This window comes from Panulirus ornatus, chromosome 9 (assembly GCF_036320965.1).
Source record: "Panulirus ornatus isolate Po-2019 chromosome 9, ASM3632096v1, whole genome shotgun sequence".
Lineage (NCBI taxonomy): Eukaryota > Metazoa > Arthropoda > Malacostraca > Decapoda > Palinuridae > Panulirus > Panulirus ornatus.
In genome coordinates, this window is record NC_092232.1 from 28,853,061 (window position 1) to 28,880,720 (window position 27,660).

General features: G+C 39.2%; 1 protein-coding gene across 1 annotated transcript in view; it reads right to left on the reverse strand.

Moving 5' to 3' along the window:
• The window catches only part of LOC139750304 (oxysterol-binding protein-related protein 1-like), a 745,131-nt gene that overhangs the window by 38,296 nt on the left and 679,175 nt on the right, over positions 1 to 27,660 (reverse strand). The window contains exons 23-24 of the mRNA XM_071664928.1: positions 23,139 to 23,221; positions 18,705 to 18,836 (exon numbers count right to left, since the gene is read on the reverse strand). Of these exons, the coding sequence (XP_071521029.1) occupies positions 18,705 to 18,836; positions 23,139 to 23,221 (215 nt within the window). The remainder of the gene's footprint in view (positions 1 to 18,704; positions 18,837 to 23,138; positions 23,222 to 27,660) is intronic.

A 27,660-nucleotide genomic window follows, 5' to 3' on the forward strand; every position in this document is an offset into this window, starting at 1 on the left:
TTTGTATGTAGCATTTATAGATCTGGAAAAAGCATATGATAAAGCTGAAAGAAATGCTTTATGGAAGGTTTTAAGAGTATATGGTGTGGGAGATAAGTTGCTAGAAGCAGTGGAAAGTTTTTACTAAGGATGTAAGGCATGTGTATGAGTAGGAAGGGAGGAAAGTGACTGGTTCCCAGTGAATGTCAGTGGTGGATGGGGTGGTTAGGAAAGTGAATGCAAGAGTTTTGGAGAGAGAGAGAGAGAGGCAAGTATGTAGTCTGTTGTGGATGAGATGGCTTGGGAAGTGAGTCAGTTGTTTGCTGATGATACAGCGCTGGTGGCTGATTCAGGTGAGAAACTGCAGAGGTTGGTGACTGAGTTTCGTGAAGTGTGTGAAAGGAGAAAGTTGAGAGTAAAAGTGAATAAGAGCAAGGTTATTAGGTTCAGCAGGGTTGAGGGGCAATAGTTAATTGGGAGGTAAGTTTGAATGGTGAAAAACCTGAGGAAATGAAGTGTTTTAGATATCTAGGAGTGGACTTAGCAGCGGATGGAACCATGGAAGCGGAAGTGAGTCACAGGGTGGGGGAGGGGGCGAAGGTTCTAGGAGATTTGAAAAATATGCGGAAGGCGAGAATGTTATCTCAGAGAGAAAAAATGGGTATGTTATAAGGAATTGTAGTTCCAACAATGTTATATGGTTGCAAGGCATGGGTGGATGTGTTGGAAATGAAATGTTTGAGGACAACATGTTGTGTGAGGTGGTTTGATCGAGGTAGTAATGAAAGGGTAAGAGGGATGAGTGGTAACAAAATGAGTGTGGTTGAGAGAGCAAAGAGGGTGTGTTGAAACAGTCTGGACACATGGAGAGAATGAGTGAGGAAAGATTGACAAAGAGGATATATGTATCAGAGGTGGAGGGAACAAGGAGAAGTGCGAGACCAAATTGGAGGTGGAAGGATGGGGTGAAAAAGATTTAGAGCAATTGGGGCCTGAACATACAGGAAGGTGAAAGGAGTGCAAGGAATAGAGAGAATTGGAATGATGTAGTACACTGGGGTCAACGTGCTATCAATGGATTGAACAAGGGCATGTGAGGCGTCTGGATAAACCATGGAAAGGTCTGTGGAGCCTGGATGTGGAAAGGGAGCTGCGGTTTCGGTGCATTACACATGACAGCTAGAGACAGTGTGAACGAATGTGGCTTTTTTGTCTTTTCCTGCTGCTACCTTGTTGGGTGAGTGGGTAGGGGGGTTGGGGTGGGGGGGATGCTGTTTCCTGTGTGGCGGGGTGGCAATGGGAATGGATGAAGGCAGCACGTATGAATATGTACATGTGTATCTATGTGTGTATGTCTGTGTATGTATATGCATGTATACGTTCAAATGTATATGTATGTATCTGTGCATGTATTTGGCATTTAAGCATATACATGTGTATGTGGGGGGTTGGGTCATTCTTTGTCTGTTTCCTTGTGCTACCTCGCTGATGCAGAAAACAGTGATTAAGTACACTAAACATAAATACTAAGGTTTTAAGTAACTCTATTATACTCATAAAAATACCCAAGACTTTTGTATTTCAAAATTGAAATATGAAATAATGAAATACTTCTATACTTAAAATAATCATAAGATAAATCTCATAATCCTTCCCTAAGTCAACAGATACCCAATAAATACAAAATGAATAATAACAGAATCTTAGAAAAGAGTAACAATCAATTATTTATTTACAGGCCTCAATGTCCCCAATACTTATTTCAAATTCAGCTTGAAAAATAGATCTTATACTGAGCTTTTCAAGTATATCTATTTCCTCACAAAATCACCAGGGAATTTACCATCCCAAAAAACAACCCAAAGTACTTCCACATGATGACAAATACCCAATAAATATGAACCAAATAATCACAGAATCTTCTAAAAGAGTAAGCATCAATTACCTACTCACAAGTCTTCAGGTTCCCCAAAATATATTTCAACCTCAGATTTGAATTCAGCATGACAAATAGTCCTTATAATGAGGTTTTCAAGAAAAAATATCAAAAACTGCAGGTAACAGTTCAGCAAATTTTGGGCCCAAAAAACTTTAGTTTAAAATTTAAATATGACATCATGAAATGTTTCTATACTTGAAATAATCACAGAAAATCATCTATACTTGAAATAATCACAGAAAATATCTTATGATGCTTCCCCATGGTGAATAATACCCAATAAATAAGAAATTTATCCCTGGGGATGGGGAAAAAGAATACTTCCCACGTATTCCCTGCACGTCGTAGAAGGCGACTAAAAGGGGAGGGAGCAGGATGCTGGAAATCCTCCCCTCTCGTTCAAAAGAAGGAACACAGAAGGGGGCCAGGTGAGGATTTCCCTCAAAGGCCCAGTCCTCTGTTCTTAACGCTACCTCGCTAATGCGGAAAATGACGAGTAGTATGAAAGAAAAAAAATATGAACTTAATAATCTCAGATACCCAATAAATATGAACCAGATGATCGAAGAATCTTGGAAGGAAGTAACAATTTAAAACAAATTTACAGGCCTCATTGTCCTAAACATTTATTTCATTCCCAGCTTTGAATTCAGCATGAAAAAGAGTACTTATACTGAGGTCTTCAAGCATATCTATTTTTCACACAAAATTATCAGAGAATTTTTCTGCCTAAACACTATCTTCTTTCAAAATGAAAATATGACATGAAAAATTTCTATACTTTAATTATGAATGGAAAATATCTCATAATATATCCACAAGGTGACAGATACCCTAAAAATATGAACTGAATCACAGAATCTTCTAAAAGAGTAACAATTGTAACAATTAATTACTTATTTACAGGCTTTTATGACACCCAACATATACTTCAACCCCATATTGAAATTCAGTATGATAAAACAGTCCTTATACTGAGGTTTTCATGCAAATCTATTATCCTCACAAAAACACCAAAAAGTCCAGTTAATAGTTTAGGGATTTAGTGGAGGGATTTTTTTAACCCAAAAACTTTAGTTTTGAAATTGAAATTTGATAAAATGAAATGCTTCTATATTTGAAAAATTCATAAAAAATATCTTATAATGCTTAATCAAGGTGAAGAATACCCAATAAATATGAACTAAATATTCAAAGAATCTTCTAAGAGAGTAAAAATTAATCATATACAGGTCTCAATGTCCCCCAACATACAACCCCATATTTGAATTCAGTGTGAAAAATAGTCCTTATACTCAGGTTTTCAAACAAATCTATTACCCTCACAAAAATACCCGAAATTTTATGAAATATAGTTCAGCAAATTTTGTTGCCAAAAAAACTTTTTGATTCAAAATTGAAATATGAAATAATGAAAAACCTCTATACAGGTACTAAACCAAATTTCCAGTAACTGATGCTTCAGCACCTCCTTTAATCTGGACAAAATTATGTAAAGGAACTTGAAATTATTGAGGCCACCAGACTAGTTCACTGGGCCACAGATGGCATTGTATGTGGGACATGCTTATTTACATTTTTCACACTGCACTTGTTGGTGGTGATACTGCAATTCTGTGAGATTCTTAGCTTATTTTGCTTAAATCTAACCCTAGCCATGGCTTGTAAGACATATGAGAGTGTCAGTCATGGTGTCAAACATAGACACCAGTCCATATCAATCCAAGATAATGTAGAACTGTTGAAAAAATGGACCATGGTGTTTTGGTGCACAAGCTGTGTGAAATCCACAGTATTGGTTCATCAACTGGGAGAAAATCTAGAAATTCTATGCAGACAGTGAATCCAAGAAGCAAATGACAATTAGAAAAACTAAGAAAGATGGTAAGAGTATTGAGCACAATCAAGTGATGATGGAATGGTTTCGGCAGCATTGAAGTGATGGAGTGGACTTGTCAGGTAGCATGATAATGGAGAAGGATAAGTTATTCCATAAAGAACTTAAATAACAACATGAGCGTGGCTATAGTGAAGGATGGCTTCAAAGATTCAAGAAACGTCAGGGAATTTCCAAGAATAAAGTGTGAGGAAAAAAGCAGTCTACAAACCACGGAGGAGCTGCCGAGTTTGTGGATGAATTTGCAAAACTCGTAGCTGACAAGCAACTCAGTCCTGAGCGCATGTGAATGCAGACAAAACTGCGTTATTCTGGCGATGTACACCTAGGAAAACCCTAACAACAGAAGACGAAGACGACCCCGCAGGATTCAAACAATCTAAGGACAGACTTACCATCTTAGGGTGCTCAAACATTTAATAATTGTTTAATTCAAATTTCAAGCAGTCCATAGTATACTTTAGACACATGGGAGATGTATAATTAGTGGGTTAGAGGTGTGCTCATGAATCATTATCACATGACCACGGTTAGTCTGCATGTGAATGCAGACAAAACTGCGTTATTCTGGCGATGCACACCTAGGAAAACCCTAACAACAGAAGACGAAGACAACCCTGCAGGATTCAAACAATCTAAGGACAGACTTACCATCTTAAGGTGCTCAAACATTTAATAATTGTTTAATTCAAATTTCAAGCAGTCCATAGTATACTTTAGACACATGGGAGATGTATAATTAGTGGGTTAGATGTGTGTTCATGAATCATTATCACATGACCACGGTAAGTCTGGCAAAATGGTTAACCCGGCAAGGCTTTGGAACCAAGAGTGCTGGAAAATCGGTGGTGTACCTATACTTGAAATAATCACAGAAAATATCTCATAATGATTCCCCAAGCCAACAGATACCCAATAAATATGAACCGAATAATCAAAGAATCTTCATAAAGAGTTACAATTAACTATATATGAACAGGCCTTAATGTCCCCAACTTATGTTTGAACCTCCGAGTTGAATTCAGCTTGAGAAATAGCACTTATATTGAGCTTTTCAAGCAAACCTATTATCATCACAAAAATACCAAAAATTGCAGGGAATGGTTCAGGGCATTTTTCAGCCCAAAAACCCTTTGGTTTCAAAATCAAAATATGAAAATGAGATTCTTCTATGCTTGAAATAAAAACAGGAAATATCTCATTATACTTCCTTAAATCAACAGATAACCTAATAAATGCGAATAGAATAATCACAGGATCTGCAAAAAAATTAACCACTAATTACTTACATGCCTTAATGTTCCCTAACATACATTTCAAACCCAGACTTTAATTCAGCATGAAAAATAGTCCTTATACTAAGGTCTTGAAGCAAATCTATCATCCTCACAAAAATACCAAAAATTGCAGGAGACAGTTCAGGGAAAATTTTAGTAGAAAATTATTTTTTTTGTTTCAAATTAAAATATGGCACAATGAAACACTTCTTTATTCAAAACAATAACAAAAAATATCTTATAATGCTTCCCTAAGATGACAGATACCCAATAAACAATTAATTAGAAAATTGGGATGCTGAGAGTAGCCTGCAACTACAGGGATGCTCTGAGTGCATTGACTTGCCAGTTCTGTGAGATGGCGCAAAGCTTACTACATCTTTAATTCTTATCCTCAATTTTGTTTTGATATGATGGTGCCAAGCAAAGAAATAACTATCCATCCCAACAACAAAACTTTGGTAAACAAAGAACTGAAATATATGCCCAATGAAAAATTGAGAATCATACAAAATGGAGATCATGCTCAATCAAAAATAATACAAAAACAAATAAACAAGAAAATACTGGATTCAAAAACAGTTTACAAGAAAAAAATTGAGGGGTTACTTAGAACACACTGTGTGAAAAGATGCGTGGAAAGGATTAAAAACATTACTTGGTTATAATAACAAACTGAACGCCCCTGAGTCAGAAAACAAATTAATTTTTTGCAAGATTTGAAAGATATGATTTTAGTGAAGTGCAATAATGTTATGTAGGTTATTTGAGAAAGAAATGACAAAAGAATCGTGATATCGTGCAAACATGTATTGCAGTCTCTGATGTGTATTAGGGCTGAAAAGGCCTTGGGACCAGATGGTGTGCCAGCCAAGGTACTGAAGTGTTGCGCTGAACAAATGACACCCATACTTCAGCAACTATTTCAGGACTCACTATATCAAAGGGTAGTGCCTGACATATGGAAAAATGTAACAAATAAAGCCAACTGCCAATATCTCATTTCCTTAAGTGTTCAACAAATTCAGACCTATTGTTTCAATGTCAAATATTATGAAATGCCTTGAAGACATAATGAGAAACTATATGTGTAATAGCACAGATAATTTCAGTGATCCAATACAGTTTGTGTATCGTAAAAATAGGAGTGTGCAGGATGTAAGTTTGACTTTTATGAATGATATTAGCAAACATTTAGACCGACATAACTCACAAGCAAGAATCTTATACAATGATTTTAGCTCTGCCTTTAATACAATCCAGCCACATATTTTGTTAGAGAAATTATTAGGGATGTATGTAAACTGTAACTTACTGAAATGGAACTTGAGCTTTACCAATACGGGTGCAACCCAGGGATGTGTTACGTCCCCCACTTTGTTCAGTTTGTATACTGATGACTGCAGAAATGTTTTTGGCAACTGCACTATTCTAAAATATGCTGATGATACAGTAATCATAGGAAAAATTGAAAAATGACAATTGTAGTGATTATACTGCACAGGTTAGTTGCTTTGTTGATGTGCTTATGATGCAGTAATCATAGAAAAAATTGTAAATGGTAATTGTAATGATTGTACTGCACAGGTTAGTTGCTTTGTTGAGTAGTGTAACACAAATTATCTGCACTTGAATGTAAAGAAAACTAGAGATGATAATAAATTTTAGGACAAAAAACTAAATGCACCAGACTTAATTACAATTGAAGATGAAAATGTAGAAAGAGAAAGTCAGTACATGTATCTAGGCTTTATCATAGATAACCAGTTAAAAGGTGGTGCAAATACTGATATGGTATACAAGAAATGAAATCAAAGATTCCACTTTTTACCTATCTTAAATAGTCTATATATAGACAATGCAATACTCAACCTTTTATGTAGGTCAACTACAGAATCAATTTTATGTTTTTCAGTTACTGCCTGGTATGGCAAGCTAAACAGCAAAGATAAAAATAACTTTGAGAAAATTGTTAAGAAAGTTAAGAAATTGGATGCAAACATCAAAACATTAGATATGCTGTATGAGGAAAGTGCAATGAAGTAGGTGGAGGTCATGCAAGATGCAATCCATCCTCTACACCAATATTATATATATTCAAGGTCAGGAAGAAGACTGTCTCTGCTTATACAGTGCAACGATAGATTCAGGAAATCATTTGTATCAAAAAGCATTCTACTGTTTTAACTATCTAAAGATGCTGTAACTCCTCTGTGATACAGCTTTTTAGTGCAATAGATGATTCTTTATGTGATATCTTATGAAGTACTTTTATGTGATATTTCATCATTTCTATTTTATAATTCTTATATTTTTTAACCCTGAGTTGAGCTTCTAGCCATAAAGAATTTCATTTTGTATCATGTATACAAATTGACAATATAGACATCTCATCTTATCTTACTTACTTACAGGCCTAAATGTCCTCTTAAATATATTTCAAGCCCAGATTCGAATTCAGCATGAAAAATATTCCTTATCATGAGAATTTGCTTCTCTGTTTACCAAATCATTCTCCCTGACCCCTCTCACCTTGCACAGCACCCCGACCAAAACTCCCTATATCTGCCACTCTCTCATCAAACACATTCAACAAACCTTCAAAATACTCACTCCATCTCCCTCTCACTTCACCAATACTTGTTATCACCTCCCCATTTGCCCCTTCACCAATGTTCCCATTTGTTCTCTTGTCTTACACACTTTATTTATCTCCTTCCAAAACATTTTTATATCTTCCCTAAAATTTAATGATACTCTCACCCCAACTCTCATTTGCCCTCTTTTTCACCTCTTGCACATTTCTCTTGACCTCTTGCAGAAGATGAAAGCTGGCAAGGCGGCGCGTTTGGATGGTACTGCTGTGGAATTTGTTAAAAAAGTAGGTGACTGTGTTGTGACTGGTTGGTAAGGATATTCAATGTATGTATAGTTTATGGTGAAGTGCCTGAGGATTAGTGGAATGCATGCATAGTGCCATTGTACAAAGGCAAAGGGCATAAAGGTGTGTTTAAATTACACAGGTATAAGTTTGTTGAGTATTCCTGGGAAATTATATGGGAGGGTATTGATTGAGAGGATCAAGGCATGTACAGAACATCAGACTGGGAAAGAACAGTATGGTTTCAGAAGTGGTAGATGTGTGGATCAGGTGTTTGCTTTGAAGAATGTATGTGAGATATACTTAGAAAAACAAACAGATTTGTATGTAGCATTTATGGATCTGGAGAAGGCATTTGATAGAGCTGATAAAGATGCTCTGTGGAAGGTATTAAGAGTACATGGTGTGGGAGGTAAGTTGCTAGAAGCAGTGAAAATTTTTTATTGAGGATGTAAAGCATGTGTACGAGTAGGAAGAGAGGAAAGTGATTGGTTCACAGGGAATGTCGGTTTGCAGCAGGGGTGCGTGACGTCTCCATGGCTGTTTAATTTGTGTATGGATGGGGTGGTTAGGGAGGTGAATGCAAGAGTTTTGGAGAGAGGGGCAAGTATGCAGTCTGTTGAGGATGAGAGAGCTTGGGAAGTGAGTCAGTTAATGTTCACTGATGATACAGCGCTGGTGGCTGAGTTGGGTGAGAAACTGCAGAAGTAGGTGACGAGTTTGGTAAAGTGTGTGAAAGAAGAAAGCTGAGAGTAAATGTGAATAAAAGCAAGGTTATTAAGTTCAGTAGGGTTGAGGGACAAGTAAATTGGGAGATAAGTTTGAATGGAGAAAAACTGGAGGAAGTGAAGTGTTTTAGATATCTGGGAGTGGATGGAACCATGGAAGCGGAAATGAGTCACAGGGTGGGGTAGGGGTTGAAGGTTCTGGGAGCGTTGAAGAATGTGTGGAAGGGGAGAACGTTATCTTGGAGAGCAAAAATGGGTGTGTTTGAAGGAATAGTGGTTCCAACAATGTTATATGGTTGTGAGTCATGGGCTATAGATATGGTTGTTTGGAGGAGGGTGGATGCATTTGAAATTAAATGTTTGAGGAAAATATGTGATGTGAAGTTGTTTTAATCGAGTAAGTAATGAAAGGGTAAGAGAGATATTTATATTCATGTATTTATTTTGCTTTGTCGCTGTCTCCCGCATTAGCGAGGTAGCTCAAGGAAACAAACGAAAGAATGGCCCAACCCACCCACATACACATGTATATACATACACATCCACACATGCAAATATACATACCTATACATCTCAATGTATACATATATATACACACACAGACATATACATATATACACATGTACATGATTCATACTGTCTGCCTTTATTCATTCCCATCGCCACCTCCCCACACATGGAATAACCAACCCCCTCCCCCTCATGTGTGCGAGGTAGTGCGAGGAAAGACAACAAAGGCCCCATTCGTTCACACTTAGTCTCTAGCTGTCATGTAATAATGCACCGAAACCACAGCTCCCTTTCCACATCCAGGCCCCACAGAACTTTCCATGGTTTACCCCAAACGCTTCACATGCCCTGGTTCAATCCATTGACAGCACGTCGGCCCTGGTATACAACATTGTTCCAATGCACTCTATTCCTTGCACACCTTTCACCCTCCTGCATGTTCAGGCCCCGATCACTTGAAATCTTTTTCACTCCATCTTTCCACCTCCAATTTGGTCTCCCACTTCTCCTCATTCCCTCCACCTCCGACACATATATCCTCTTGATCAATCTTTCCTCACTCATTCGCTCCATGTGACCAAACCATTTCAAACCACCCTCTTCTGCTCTCTCAACCACACTCTTTTTATTACCACACATCTCTCTTACCCTTACATTACTTACTCGATCAAACCACCTCACACCACATATTGTCCTCAAACATCTCATTTCCAGCACATCCACCCTCCAGCGCACAACTCTATCCATAGCCCACGCCTCGCAACCATACAACATTGTTGGAACCACTATTCCTTCAAACATACCCATTTTTGCTTTTGGAGATAATGTTCTCGACTTCCACACATTCTTCAAGGCTCCCAGAATTTTCGCCCCCTCCCCCACCCTATGATTCACTTCTGCTTCCATGGTTCCATCTGCCGCCAAATCCACTCCCAGATATCTAAAACACTTCACTTCTTCCAGTTTTTCTCCAGTCAAACGTACCTCCCAAATGACTTGACCCTCAAACCTACTGTACCTAATAACCTTGCTCTTATTCACATTTACTCTCAACTTTCTTCTTTCACACACTTTACCAAACTCAGTCACCAACTTCTGCAGTTTCTCACATGAATCAGCCACCAGCATTGTATCATCAGCGAACAACAACTGACTCACTTCCTAAGCTCTCTCATCCACAACAGACTGCATACTTGCCCCACTTTCCAAAACTCTTGCATTTACCTCCCTAACAACCCCATCCATAAACAAATTAAACAGCCATGGAGACATCACACACCCCTGCCATAAACCTACATTCACTGAGAACAAATCACTTTCCTCTCTTCCTACACATACACATGCCTTACATCCTCGATAAAAACTTTTCACTGCTTCTAACAACTTGCCTCCCACACCATGTATTCTTAATACCTTCCACAGAGCATCTCTATCAACTCTATCATATGCCTTCTCCAGATCCATAAATGCTACATACAAATCCATTTGCTTTTCTAAGTATTTCTCACATACATTCTTCAAAGCAAACACCTGATCCACACATCCTCTACCACTTCTGAAACCACATTGCTCTTCCCCAATCTGATGCTCCGTACATGCCTTCACCCTCTCAATCAATACCCTCCCACATAATTTACCAAGAATACTCAACAAACTTATACCTCTGTAATTTGAGCACTCACTCTTATCCCCTTTGCCTTTGTACAATGGCACTGTGCAAGCATTCCGCCAATCCTCAGGCACCTCACCATGAATCATACATACATTAAATAACCTTACCAACCAGTCAACAATACAGTCACCCCCTTTCTTAATAAATTCCACTACAATACCATCCAAACCCACTGCCTTGCCAGCTTTCATCTTCCACAAAGCTTTTACTACCTCTTCTCTGTTTACCAAATCATTCTCCCTAACCCTCTCACTTTGCATACCACTTCGACTAAAACACCCTATATCTGCCACTCTATCATCAAACACATTCAACAAACCTTCAAAATACTCACTCCATCTCCTTCTCACATCACCACTACTTGTTATCACCTCCCCATTAGCCCCCTTCACTGAAGTTCCCATTTGCTCCCTTGTCTTACGCACTTTATTTACCTCCTTCCAAAACATCTTTTTATTCTCCCTAAAATTTAATGATGCTCTCACCCCAACTCTCATTTGCCCTCTTTTTCATCTCTTGCACCTTTCTCTTGACCTCCTGCCTCTTTCTTTTAAACATCTCCCACTCATTTGCATTTTTTCCCTGCAAAAGTCATCCAAATGCCTCTCTCTTCTCTTTCACTAATAATCTTACTTCTTTATCCCACCACTCACTACCCTTTCTAATCTGCCCACCTCCCACGCTTCTCATGCCACAAGCATCGTTTGCGCAAGCCATCACTGCTTCCCTAAATACATCCCATTCCTCCCCCACTCCCCTTACCTCCTTTGTTCTCACCTTTTTCCATTCTGTACTCAGTCTCTCCTGGTACTTCCTCACACAAGTGTCCTTCCCAAGCTCACTTACTCTCACCACCCTCTTCACCTTAACATTCTCTCTTCTTTTCTGAAAACCTCTACAAATCTTCACCTTCGCCTCCACAAGATAATGATCAGACATCCCTCCAGTTGCACCTCTCAGCACATTTACATCCAAAAGTCTCTCTTTTGCGCGCCTATCAATTAACACATTACCCAATAACGCTCTCTGGCCATCTCTCCTACGTACATACATATACTTATGTATATCTCTCTTTTTAAACCAGGTATTCCCAATTACCAGTCCTTTTTCAGCACATAAATCTAAAAGCTCTTCACCATTTCCATTTACAACACCGAACACCCCATGTATACCAATTATTCCCTCAACTGCCACATTACTCACCTTTGCATTTAAATCACCCATCACTATAACCTGGTCTTGAGCATCAAAACCACTGACACACTCATCCAGCTGCTCCCAAAACACTTGCCTCTCATGATCTTTCTTCTCATGCTCAGGTACATATGCACCAATAATCACCCATCTCTCTCCATCAACTTTCAGTTTTACCCATATCAATCTAGAATTTACTTTCTTATACTGTATCACATACTCCCACAACTCCTGTTTCAGGAGTAGTGCTACTCCTTCCCTTGCTCTTGTCCTCTCACTAACCCCTGACTTTACTCCCAAGACATTCCCAAACCACTCTTCCCCTTTACCCTTGAGCTTCATTTCACTCAGAGCCAAAACATCCAGGTAAGAGAGATGTGTGGTAATAAAAAGAGTGTGGTTGAGAGAGCAGAAGAGGGTGTATTGAAATGATTTGGTCACATGGAGAGAATGAGTAAGGAAAGATTGACAAAGAGGATATATGTGTCAGAGGTGGAGGGAACAAGAAGCGGGAGACGAAATTGGAGGTGGAAAGATGGAGTGAAAAAGATTTTGAGCGATCGGGACCTGAACATATAGGAGGGTGAAAGGTGTGCAAGGAATAGAGTGAATTGGAACAATGTGGTATACCAGGGTCGACATGCTGTCAATGGATTGAACCAGGGCATGAGAAGCGACTGGGGTAAACCATGGAAAGTTTTGTGGGGACTGGATGTGGAAAGGAAGCTGTCATTTCAATACATTACACATGACAGCTAGAGACTGAATGTGAATGAATGTGGCCTTTGTTGTCTTTTCCTAGTGATACCTCGCATGCACGTGGCAGGAGGGGGGTACCATTTCATGTGTGCCAGGGTGGCAGCAGAAATGGATGAAGGCAGCATGTATCAATATGTACATGTGGATAAATGTATGTCTGTATATGTATATGTAAGTATCTGTTGAAATGTATAGGTATGTATATGTGCGTGTGTGGGAGTTTATGCATATACATGTGTATGTGGGTGGGTTTAGCCATTCTTTTGTCTGTTTCCTTGTGCTACCTCGCTAATGCGGGAGACAGCGACAAAGTATAATAAATACATAAAAATACTGAGGTTTTTCAGGGAGATCTATTACACTCACAAAAGTACCAAAAATTGCAGGTAATAGCTCAGGGATTTTTTAACCCATAAAATGTTTTGTTTCAAAACAGAAATATGAAATAATGCAAAGCTTCTATTTATGAAATATTCACAGAAAATTCCTCATAATCCTTCCCAAACCCAACAAATACCCTATAAATGCAAACCGAATAATCACAGAATATTACAGAGGATAACAATTACTTATCTATTTACAGGTCTCAATGTCTCCAACAAATATTTCAACTCTCGATTCCAATTCAGCATGAAATATAATCCCAAAAACCTTTTTGTTTCAAAATTGAAATATGAAATGAAGAAATGCTTCTGTATTTGAAATAATGAAGGAAAATATCTCATAATTCTTCCCTAAGCTGACAGATACCCAGTAAATATGAACTGAATGATCACATAATCTTATAAGAGAGTAACAATTAATCACTTATTTACAAGATTCAATATCTCCAACACTTATTTCAACTACAGATTTGAATTCATTACATAAAATAGTCCTTATACTGAGTTTTTTCAGGCATATCTATTTCCCCTCTCAATATTACCTGGGTATATTTTAGCCTAAAAACCTTCATTTTAAAATTGAAATAAGATGAATGAAAAAGATGGAAAATATCTCATAATGCTTGTACAAGGTGACATATATCCAATAAATATAACTTGAATAATCACACAATCTTCTAAAAGACTAACCATTAATTACCAGTTTACAGGCCTTTATATCCCCCAACATATATTTCAACCCCTGATTCAATTTCATCATGAAAAGTAGTCCTCTTACTGAGGTTTTCAAGTAAATCTATTGCCCTTACAAAAATACCAAAAATTACAGGTAAGAGTTCAGGGATTTTTTAGCCCAAAACCTTTAGTTTTATCACTGAAATGTAATATAATGAAATGCCTCTATACTTTCAATAATCTCGGATAATTATTAATAATGCTGCCCCAAGGCGAGTTATACCCAAATGATCAGAGAATCTTCTAAAAGAGTAACAATGAATTTAATATTTTTATGCCTAAATGTCCCCCAAAACATATTTCAAACCCAGATTAGGATTCAGTATGGATAACAGTCCTTACGCGAAGGTTTTAAAAAAAGTCTATTACCTTCACAAAAATACTAAAAATTGTAGAAACCCAATGATGTAAAATAATAGTATGAAGATTAAAGGCCGAAGATGTTATAGCATTGTGGACAAAAGTCATTTTACAGACAGAGCAGTGGATCACTGGAATAAACTACCTCCTGAAGCAGTAAATGAACCACGAATACCTTCAAATCAAGGCAGAACAAATATTTCGCTAACATCTGTTATCAGTAAGAAAATTTCCATTATTTTGCCTCAATCATTTCAGAATCCAGCTGCTGAGCATATTTCATCAAACTGATATGGAACATTTTCCAGTCCATACCTTCCTATGATATTTCCATGGATGTAGCTTACCACTATACTGCTTGTTATTCTTCTCATCTTTTTCTCGTTGGTAGTTGAACAGGAAAGAGAGGTGGGTGGGGAGGTGCCTTATGTTTTGCTATCCTGTTTCTACCACTATATTTAGTTTCTTTTTTCACATACAACATTGTTATTGACCATCATATCTCCTGTTATGTCCTCTCCATGAACTACTATGTATCATTTTGGCCCAGTTGCAGTCCAACCACTTACAGATACTTTTTACCATTTCTGGCTACATGACAAAATACCAACCATCTGGAAACTTGCCAACATAATATCAATTATAAAACCCTCCAATCCACCTAACTCCCCATTTTCCTACAGTCATACATCAACTGTCTTTAGTATCCACACTGAAAAACTGATCCACAACAGAATCAAGCAAAATATCCCACTCTCATTTATCCAACATGGCCTTACACCCAATCACTACACTACATAGTACTCACAAACCTCACAAAATATATCCTTGATGGCTTCAACCAACCACAAACCCCATCCAGCACAATGTGAATCGTTATAGACATCAACAAAGCATTTGACAATGTTCCCTGATACATCCCCATACGTAAGACACTTGTCAACCCCTTTCACAACAAAAACTGGTTATCCAACTTTATAGCTGGCTGCCTAGCCTGTCACTTAAAAAGGATTCACATCTCAAACCCTTAAACTTTATAACTGGAATTCCCCAAGGAGCAGCTTTTTCTTCAACTCTCTTCATTTCTCTTCCTACCTGATCTCCCAATACAGTATGCAGACCACATTCAAGCTCACACTCCAACCAACCTGTTTCTCTAGCCAGTTAAACTCGATAACATTATACTCATTCAAACACACCCTTAACTTTCTTACCTCACAGACTCTTGCAAACTCAGATGCCAGCTTCTGTAGTCTCTCACTTGTGTCTGCTACCAGAGATGTGTCATCAGCAAACAGCAACTTACTCATCTCCCAGGTTCCCCACCCCAACAGACTGCAGACCCACCCCTCTCTCTAAAACCCTTGCATTAATTTCCTCAACACACATCCATGAATGGCATTCTATCATCCAGAGCTACTCCTCTCACCAAAACCTTTGCATTAATTTCCTCAATACACATCCATAAATAGTATTTTATTGGCCATTTGGGCCTATTTTGGAAGATCACCTAATCAAAGACTTCATTTTTTAAGTCCAATCCTTCTTGAATTACCTTTCAACATAAGTGATCTTAATTGTCCCAAATAATTCATTAATATGTGTAAAGGAAAAAATAAACATTCACAAAAGACTATGAGCTTAGCTTTGGCAACGGTTAACATATAGTTACTAAATGAAAGAATGCAAAAAATACGATTTTCTTTGAAAACAAAAGTTTAAAATCTATTTTCTTTTATACCAGCCATTGTGCATGCTATGATAGTTTTGGATAGGCTGGATAACATTTCATTGAATTAGCTTAAAATCAAGTCTTTGAAGCTGCTGCTACCAGCTTGCGCACCACTCAGTTTGCATCAACTGATTAGGATGTTGTGCTGGAAAAATGCAGATTAAGTTTTCCAACAACATAACATCAAACTTTTCTGGAAAATTATCCATTCAGTTTTCAGTATTTCTACTACAATAAGACATATCCATAAACATACAACTTCTGAGCTTTAACAATGGTTTTCCAATACACAAACATTCAAAATATTTGCATGATTCCTTTATCTGACTGTCATCTGACCTTTTTTCATGCTAGGTGAGAACAATGGAAGTAAGGGGAGTGGGGGAGGAATGGGATGTATTTAGGGAATCAGTGATGGATTGCGCAAAAGATGCTTGTGGCATGAGAAGAGTGGGAGGTGGGTTGATTAGAAAGGGTAGTGAGTGGTGGGATGAAGAAGTAAGATTATTAGTGAAAGAGAAGAGAGAGGCATTTGGACGATTTTTGCAGGGAAAAAATGCAATTGAGTGGGAGATGTATAAAAGAAAGAGACAGGAGGTCAAGAGAAAGGTGCAAGAGGTGAAAAAAAGGGCAAATGAGAGTTGGGGTGAGAGAGTATCATTAAATTTTAGGGAGAATAAAAAGATGTTCTGGAAGGAGGTAAATAAAGTGCGTAAGACAAGGGAGCAAATGGGGACTTCAGTGAAGGGTGCAAATGGGGAGGTGATAACAAGTAGTGGTGATGTGAGAAGGAGATGGAGTGAGTATTTTGAAGGTTTGTTGAATGTGTTTGATGATAGAGTGGCAGATATAAGGTGTTTTGGTCGAGGTGGTGTGCAAAGTGAGAGGGTTAGGGAAAATGATTTGGTAAACAGAGAAGAGGTAGTGAAAGCTTTGCGGAAGATGAAAGCCGGCAAGGCAGCAGGTTTGGATGGTATTGCAGTGGAATTTATTAAAAAAGGGGGTGACTGTATTGTTGACTGGTTGGTAAGGTTATTTAATGTATGTATGACTCATGGTGAGGTGCCTGAGGATTGGCGGAATGCGTGCATAGTGCCATTGTACAAAGGCAAAGGGGATAAGAGTGAGTGCTCAAATTACAGAGGTATAAGTTTGTTGAGTATTCCTGGTAAATTATATGGGAGGGTATTGATTGAGAGGGTGAAGGCATGTACAGAGCATCAGATTGGGAAAGAGCAGTGTGGTTTCAGAAGTGGTAGAGGATGTGTGGATCAGGTGTTTGCTTTGAAGAATGTATGTGAGAAATACTTAGAAAAGCAAATGGATTTGTATGTAGCATTTATGGATCTGGAGAAGGCATATGATAGAGTTGATAGAGATGCTCTGTGGAAGGTATTAAGAATATATGGTGTGGGAGGCAAGTTGTTAGAAGCAGTGAAAAGTTTTTATCGAGGATGTAAGGCATGTGTACGTGTAGGAAGAGAGGAAAGTGATTGGTTCTCAGTGAATGTAGGTTTGCGGCAGGGGTGTGTGATGTCTCCATGGTTGTTTAATTTGTTTATGGATGGGGTTGTTAGGGAGGTAAATGCAAGAGTTTTGGAAAGAGGGGCAAGTATGAAGTCTGTTGGGGATGAGAGAGCTTGGGAAGTGAGTCAGTTGTTGTTCGCTGATGATACAGCGCTGGTGGCTGATTCATGTGAGAAACTGCAGAAGCTGGTGACTGAGTTTGGTAAAGTGTGTGGAAGAAGAAAGTTAAGAGTAAATGTGAATAAGAGCAAGGTTATTAGGTACAGTAGGGTTGAGGGTCAAGTCAACTGGGAGGTAAGTTTGAATGGAGAAAAACTGGAGGAAGTGAAGTGTTTTAGATATCTGGGAGTGGATCTGGCAGCGGATGGAACCATGGAAGCGGAAGTGGATCATAGGGTGGGGGAGGGGGCGAAAATTCTGGGGGCCTTGAAGAATGTGTGGAAGTCGAGAACATTATCTCGGAAAGCAAAAATGGGTATGTTTGAAGGAATAGTGGTTCCAACAATGTTGTATGGTTGCGAGGCGTGGGCTATGGATAGAGTTGTGCGCAGGAGGATGGATGTGCTGGAAATGAGATGTTTGAGGACAATGTGTGGTGTGAAGTGGTTTGATCGAGTGAGTAACGTAAGGGTAAGAGAGATGTGTGGAAATAAAAAGAGCGTGGTTGAGAGAGCAGAAGAGGGTGTTTTGAAGTGGTTTGGGCACATGGAGAGAATGAGTGAGGAAAGATTGACCAAGAGGATATATGTGTCGGAGGTGGAGGGAACGAGGAGAAGAGGGAGACCAAATTGGAGGTGGAAAGATGGAGTGAAAAAGATTTTGTGTGATCGGGGCCTGAACATGCAGGAGGGTGAAAGGAGGGCAAGAAATAGAGTAAATTGGAGCGATGTGGTATACCGGGGTTGACGTGCTGTCAGTGGATTGAATCAAGGCATGTGAAGCGTCTGGGGTAAACCATGGAAAGCTGTGTAGGTATGTATATTTGCGTGTGTGGACGTATGTATATACATGTGTATGGGGGGGGGGTTGGGCCATTTCTTTCGTCTGTTTCCTTGTGCTACCTCGCAAACGCGGGAGACAGCGACAAAGTATAATAAAAAAAAAAATAATAATTCAGTCACTATTTCTTACCTAGCCTTCCACTCCTCCTTGCCTTTCTTTCTACTTTTCCGTGCATCTCTTTGCTTCTCTTCTAAGCGAGTCTTCTCATTAGCAGCACTATCTATGTCCCCATTCTCCAGAAATCGAATATCAGGACGTAATCTGTGAAAATGATTTTAAATAGTCAACCAATTTGCTCTTCATTTCTGGCAAAGATAAATCTATATGGTCATTGAATAGATAATCAGAGCAAATTATGCCAGATACAGTGACAATACAGTATATAGCTCACATACAAACAAATTCTAAGTGAAAATCAAACTCATACTATGATCAACCAAATCAGATCTGCAGGGGAAATGCTCATCAAACATGTGATATAACCATTCAAAGGTTGATGGACATACTCAAATTACACAGTAATGATAAAACTAAGCTCCTAATATCCATAATTTCCTAACATGCATTCAGGAAAATGGCATTCTGCAAGTTCCATAATGACAATCATTCGAGAAATATCTTCAATACCGAAACTTCTGAAATCCTGGACATGACATATCCCTCACACTTTTGCAAAGTTATGGCATCAGCAACCAGTCAAAAATATTACTGAAAAACTATAAGATTATCATGGTAAACAGATGTTTCTGCATGGACACCCAATATCAAGGAAATGTATTAAGCACAAAGTGATCCAGCAAACCTCTAAGCAAATCATCCCATCTATCAGTATGCTTGTGTCTCAGTATATACTTGTAATACAGCATAGTGCTTGGTTCTGGTATATAAACAGATTCAATGATATTCAAATTCACTTCATAAAAAAAAGTACACATATATTCAAAAGGGCGTCAAGCACAAGAAATTAAAAGATGACTTGCTAAAAAAATAAAAGGATAAAAAAACCTAAATAGGAAGGAACACAGAGAGACTGCCTTTCCCATATACACAACATATGCATACATGACATACCAAATCACCTAAGTGCTACTTCCTGAACTTAACACTAAGCACTTTTGCAACAATTATGAAGCTGTAAAAAGTCTTTCACAGCAATTTTCTAGCTGTCAGAAAGGTTTCACTTTGTACACAGCAGTTTCCCGGGAGGGGAATCCAACATCTGCAAGTGTCTCCACCAAATGCATAGCAGAGGTTATTCTTGTGGGAATGGAAGCATTTATCCCCTCTTCCTCCAAGATGACCTCTTCATCCAATCCATGGTTCAACTATTTCTGTTCTGAAGCCATTCAGGCAAGGGATCGAGCATATCAGATTTGGAAAACCTTTCCTTCTTCTGGCTCCCATTCAGCTTTTATCACTGCCTGTGGGACAAAGCATTCCTTTATTCATAGGAAGTGCAAGAACCTTTCATCATCATCTACTGATAGGTCTTTCCGGTCTTTTGCTAAAGGCATCTCTAACAATTTCTGTTGCTTTACCTTCCCTTCACTTTTCTGCTCTGATGGTACTAAAGCTGTCTCTCCCGTAGACAAAGCAACTCTCTTTCATTCCAGTTTCTCCTCTAATTCCACCTTGGATGACTTTTAACATTCCTTCACCCCCTGATGCTCCTCTTACTATTCCTATGCCCCTCCCCGAAGTTGCTTTTTGGACTGTCCAAAAAGTGCTTCTTTCTCTTGACACAGCAAGGCTTATTGTCCTGATGGCATCCATCCCCATGTACTGAAAGAGTGTGCCTCTGGACTTGCCCCTGTGCTTGCTCATCTGTTCTGTTTCTGTTTATAAACCAAAACTTTTCTGTCTCCCTAGAAGCATGCATTGATACATCCCATCCCTAAGAAAAGTGACCGTTATGACCCCTCTAACTATTGTCCTGCTGCTTTGACATCTACCATTTTCAGAGTCTTTGAATCCTTCCTCCACTCCCATATCCTTAAAAACCTCAAAAATCACAGTCTTCTCTGATTACCAGTATGGCTTCCATAAAGCAAGGTCCATTGGTGACATTCTTTCCTATCACACTAATGTCTAGTTATCATCCCTGAAAGATTTTGGGGGTCATATGTAGTTGCCCTTGAAATATCTAAGGCTTTTGACGGTGTAGCATTGGGGTCTCAACTCTAAGCTCCCCTCTTTTGGCTTCTCTCCCTCACTTTGCTTCTTCATATCTAGCTTTCTCTCTGGCTGATCTATCTCTGTGGTTGATGATGGATCACCCTCCCCTCTTTTTCTCCATCAACAGCGGTGTCCCTCAAGGTTCTGTCCTGTCCCCTACACCTTTTCTCCTTTTTTTTCAACAATATCCTCTCATCCACAAATAATCCAATGCACTCATAAGCTGACAACTCAGCACTGCACTCATCCAAATCCTTCAAGTCGCTCCCTCTTCACCACTCGATCTGCATCTTGTCTTGACACAGCCTCCTCAATAAACTCAGACTTGGATAGGATACTTCAGTGAGGTACACAAAATCTTGTTAAATTTAATGCCTCCAAGACTGTTTCTACCCATCTCTCTATCAATAACTCCTCACAGCTCTTGTCTCTCTTTTGATGGTTTTGCACTTCCAACTCTTGACTCAATGAAAATGTTTGGCATTACTGTACTATCCACTCTTTCTTGTAAACTACACATTACAGGAATAGCTAAGTCTGCCTCTAAGAAACTGGATGTCCTGTTTAAAAGTCAAAACTTCTCTTATTAACAGATGATTTGTTTATAGAAGGGTTTGATTCATCCTTGTATGGAGTATTGCTCTCACATCTGGGAAAGTTCTAGCTCTGCATCTTTACTTGACAGAGTGGAGTCTACAGCAGTCCTGGGCTAACTTCCAAACTTGACCCCCTTGCCCTACTCTGCAATGTTGGTTCACTTTCCCTCTTTTATAGGTATTACTTTGGTTTTTGCTCCCAAGAGCTGGCAGTTTGAGTGCCCACACCACTAGCTAGACCATGCAATACTCGGCAAGCTATTGTCACATGATTATTGTGTACCCATCAGCAAGTCAAGGGTGGGTCATTTTGATACCTACTTCTTTCCCTACACTTTGAAGCTTTGTAACTCTCTACTCTCTCATGTCTCCCCCCAATAACTATGACCTGGCACACTTCAAAGATAGGTTTCTAACTTTCTCAAAAGTTCATAAATACTTTCCCTTGTCTTTTTTTCTCCATTTCATAACTCTCTATACTTCAATTAAGGCCTGGCCTTGACATGGACTTTAGTCCATGACTGGAGCCTTCAACATAAAAAAATTTAAATGATGAGAATCTACTGAAATAAACTACAGATGATAACCCAGTGAATGCAGGTATGAATGCATGAAAGTGATCCAGGTACAAACTCTTAATGAAGGAAATTTAATGATGTAAACACAGTAAAGTACTGTGTGGAAAAGATCCACTGAGGAGAGATCGTGAAGACCGACTGATGGGAGATCACTAAGGAAGAGACTGACTGATGAGAGATCACTAGGGGAAAGTGACCCACTGATGGGAGACCTATAAAGAAAAGAGACCCACTAATGGAAGATCACTTTAGGAAAGAGATCCACTGATGGGAGACCTCTAAAGAAGAGATCCACTGATGGAAGATCTATAAAAAAAAAAAAAAAGAGACCCACTAATGGAAGATCACTTTAGGAAAGAGATCCACTGATGGGAGATCTCTAAGGAAAAGAGATCCAATGAAGGGAAATTACTAAAAGAAAAAATCCCACTAACGGCAATCACTAATGGAAGACCACTAAAGAGAGAGATCTACAGATGGGAAATCACTAAAAGAGATCTTAAGATGAAGGAGTTCTAGTGATGGAGACTAAGTGAAAAGAAGAAAATGAAGAAAATCTAGTGATGGAGACTAAGTGAAAAGAAGAAAATGAAGAAAATCTAGAGATGGAAACCTAGAAAAGGAGACCCTAATAAAGGAAATACAAAGGTGGAGGTCCAGTGACAGAACTCTATTGAAAGGAAAATTTATGACGAGAACCCAGTAGAAGAGGCCTGAAAGTAAGAATCCAATGAAGGGATGCAACCAGTAGGACCTATAAATGGCAATCCAGTGGAGTCACCATAACAGAAATATACTGAAGGGAGATCTAACAATGGGAACACAGAGGAGGAGTTATAGTTATGGGAATTCAACAATGTTAGTTCCGGAAAAGAAATCCAGGGATGGGAGTTCAGTGAGAGACCCAATGTCAAACCAAGGGAAGTAGACTTAGTCATGCAGACTGTTTGCATCAGACCCACTAATAACCCTGTGAAGGAGACCTAGTGATGGGATCACCTTGAGGACAAAATGATGGGAACCCAGTGATAGGAACTCTGTTTACAAAACCTACTGAAAGGAACAAAATAAAGGAAAAACCAAAAACATTAATGACAATAATTTGGAAACTATGAAGAAGGCTTAGGTCACCAGAACAAGTGACCATGACCCACTGATGGAGACACTGAGGAAGATCTCCCCAGAGGGGATGCTAACTACTGTGATGTCCTCACCTGCAGTCTGTTGGTGAAAGGTTCCTCTGCAGCTCCTCACTGATCTCGTTGAGGGACATGGCAAACAGGGTGAAGTGGTAGTACTGTAAGAGACATCAGAATTTAAGATACTGTGGGGAAAAAAATAATAAGAGCCAATTTTTCACTTACTAAATAGGGTAAGTAAGGGTAAGGAAAGGGAAGGCAAATGTGTGGAGAAAGAGAGAAGAGGGAAATTAAAACTAAAGGGAAAAAATTACTGGGTACATGTGCTTCATGTGTAGGATTAAGAATGAAGGAAAGAAGCGGTGGTTGAAGGAAACAGTCTTATGTTGGAATATGAGTGAAGGAAAGGTACATGAGTGAAAATGAATGAGAAAGGAAAAGATGATGACCTCAAATATAAATGAGCTGATATACAGTGAGAGGCAAGGAAGACGATATATTGTGCATAGGCATGATAAAGATGCAGGAATAAATAATACTTGAATTAGATACTTCTGGAAAGGAAATACAGTAAACCCTTGATTTAACAGGTTTTGGATTTAATGGGCCAAGCAAATAATAATACATTAACTAATAAAGAAAGGGAAGGCAAATGTGTGGAGAAAAGAGAGAAAACGGAAATTAAAACAAAAGGGAAAAAATTGCTGGGTAAATGTGATTCGTGTGTAGGATTAAGAATGAAGGAAAGAAGCGATGGTAGAAGGAAACAGTCTTATGACTGAATGTTATTATTTTTTTTTTTATTATACTTTGTCGCTGTCTCCCGCGTTTGCGAGGTAGCGCAAGGAAACAGACGAAAGAAATGGCCCAACCCCCCCCCCAATACACATGTATATACATACGTCCACACACGCAAATATACATACCTACACAGCTTTCCATGGTTTACCCCAGACGCTTCACATGCCTTGATTCAATCCACTGACAGCACGTCAACCCCGGTATACCACATCGCTCCAATTCACTCTATTCCTTGCCCTCCTTTCACCCTCCTGCATGTTCAGGCCCCGATCACACAAAATCTTTTTCACTCCATCTTTCCACCTCCAATTTGGTCTCCCTCTTCTCCTCGTTCTCTCCACCTCCGACACATATATCCTCTTGGTCAATCTTTCCTCACTCATTCTCTCCATGTGCCCAAACCACTTCAAAACACCCTCTTCTGCTCTCTCAACCACGCTCTTTTTATTTCCACACATCTCTCTTACCCTTACGTTACTCACTCGATCAAACCACCTCACACCACACACTGTCCTCAAACATCTCATTTCCAGCACATCCATCCTCCTGCGCACAACTCTATCCATAGCCCACGCCTCGCAACCATACAACATTGTTGGAACCACTATTCCTTCAAACATACCCATTTTTGCTTTCCGAGATAATGTTCTCAACTTCCACACATTCTTCAAGGCCCCCAGAATTTTCGCCCCCTCCCCCACCCTATGATCCACTTCCGCTTCCATGGTTCCATCCGCTGCCAGATCCACTCCCAGATATCTAAAACACTTCACTTCCTCCAGTTTTTCTCCATTCAAACTCACCTCCCAATTGACTTGACCCTCAACCCTACTGTACCTAATAACCTTGCTCTTATTCACATTTACTCTTAACTTTCTTCTTCCACACACTTTACCAAACTCAGTCACCAGCTTCTGCAGTTTCTCACATGAATCAGCCACCAGCGCTGTATCATCAGCGAACAACAACTGACTCACTTCCCAAGCTCTCTCATCCCCAACAGACTTCATACTTGCCCCTCTTTCCAAAACTCTTGCATTTACCTCCCTAACAACCCCATCCATAAACAAATTAAACAACCATAGAGACATCACACACCCCTGCCGCAAACCTACATTCACTGAGAACCAATCACTTTCCTCTCTTCCTACACGTACACATGCCTTACATCCTCGATAAAAACTTTTCACTGCTTCTAACAACTTGCCTCCCACACCATATATTCTTAATACCTTCCACAGAGCATCTCTATCAACTCTATCATATGCCTTCTCCAGATCCATAAATGCTACATACAAATCCATTTGCTTTTCTAAGTATTTCTCACATACATTCTTCAAAGCAAACACCTGATCCACACATCCTCTACCACTTCTGAAACCACACTGCTCTTCCCCAATCTGATGCTCTGTACATGCCTTCACCCTCTCAATCAATACCCTCCCATATAATTTACCAGGAATACTCAACAAACTTATACCTCTGTAATTTGAGTACTCACTCTTATCCCCTTTGCCTTTGTACAATGGCACTATGCACGCATTCCGCCAATCCTCAGGCACCTCACCATGAGTCATACATACATTAAATAACCTTACCAACCAGTCAACAATACAGTCACCCCCTTTTTTAATAAATTCCACTGCAATACCATCCAAACCTGCTGCCTTGCCGGCTTTCATCTTCCGCAAAGCTTTCACTACCTCTTCTCTGTTTACCAAATCATTTTCCCTAACCCTCTCACTTTGCACACCACCTCGACCAAAACACCCTATATCTGCCACTCTATCATCAAACACATTCAACAAACCTTCAAAATACTCACTCCATCTCCTTCTCACATCACCACTACTTGTTATCACCTCCCCATTTGCGCCCTTCACTGAAGTTCCCATTTGCTCCCTTGTCTTACGCACTTTATTTACCTCCTTCCAGAACATCTTTTTATTCTCCCTAAAATTTAATGATACTCTCTCACCCCAACTCTCATTTGCCCTTTTTTTCACCTCTTGCACCTTTCTCTTGACCTCCTGTCTCTTTCTTTTATACATCTCCCACTCAATTGCATTTTTTCCCTGCAAAAATCGTCCAAATGCCTCTCTCTTCTCTTTCACTAATACTCTTACTTCTTCATCCCACCACTCACTACCCTTTCTAATCAACCCACCTCCCACTCTTCTCATGCCACAAGCATCTTTTGCGCACTCCATCACTGATTCCCTAAATACATCCCATTCCTCCCCCACTCCCCTTACTTCCATTGATCTCACCTTTTTCCATTCTGTACTCAGTCTCTCCTGGTACTTCCTCACACAGGTCTCCTTCCCAAGCTCACTTACTCTCACCACCCTCTTCACCCCAACATTCACTCTTCTTTTCTGAAAACCCATACAAATCTTCACCTTAGCCTCCACACGATAATGATCAGACATCCCTCCAGTTGCACCTCTCAGCACATTAACATCCAAAAGTCTCTCTTTCGCACGCCTGTCAATTAACACGTAATCCAATAACGCTCTCTGGCCATCTCTCCTACTTACATAAGTATACTTATGTATATCTCGCTTTTTAAACCAGGTATTCCCAATCATCAGTCCTTTTTCAGCACATAAATCTACAAGCTCTTCACCATTTCCATTTACAACACTGAACACCCCATGTATACCAATTTTTCCCTCAACTGCCACATTACTCACCTTTGCATTCAAATCACCCATCACTATAACCCGGTCTCGTGCATCAAAACCACTAACACACTCATTTAGCTGCTCCCAAAACACTTGCTCTCATGATCTTTCTTCTCATGCCCAGGTGCATATGCACCAATAATCACCCACCTCTCTCCATCAACTTTCAGTTTTACCCATATTAATCGAGAATTTACGGAATATGAGTGAAGGAAAAAGTTCCAAGAGTGAAAATGAATGAGAGAGGAAAAGATGATGAGCCCAAATATAAATGAGTTGATATACAGTGAGAGGCAAGGAAGAAGATATATTGTACGTAGGCATGATAAAGATGCAGGAATAAATACTTGAATTAGATACTTTTGGAAACAAAATACAGTAAGCCCTTGATTTAACAGATTTCGGTTTTAATGAACTAGGCAAATAATAATAAATGAAAATAATAACAATATTAATAATTCATAAAATTCTCAAGACTTAAAAAATCTCAACTGCCACACCATGTGCAGTTCCTATTACACTTTTTTTTTAGTTGTGTGGTATATACTCGCTTTGCTCTGGTCTCAATCTGCTTCAAGCTACCATGCAGTCAGGTTGTATACAGAGAATTGTGACTTTATCAAATAATTTTGCAATCCTTACAATTCAAAATGACATCAAGTGACAAAGGAGTTAAAAGAAAGCATGTGAACTGTATAATGTAATACTGAATATTGTATATTGTGCTAAAAAATGGCCCATAGGTTACATTCTCAATTTAACAGACTTTCAGCATGGTTAACATCACCTTCCCCCCTAGAATCTCATGGGGTTCATGGTCAACCTCACCTTACCCAAATGTCTGCAGTGAGTCATGGTCAACCTCACCTTCCCCATATTTCTGCAGTGATTCATGATCAACCTCACCTTCCCCTATACTCGTGATGAATCATGGTTAAACCTGCCTTCTCCTATGTCTGCAGTGAGTCAGCGTTAACCTCACCTTTCCCTATGTCTGCTGTGAATCATAGTGAACCTCACATTCCACCTGTGTCTATACCCTATAACAAGCTATAGCCAAACTCACCTTTGCCTTATGTCTGCAGCCAGTCCCTCTCAACCTCATCTTC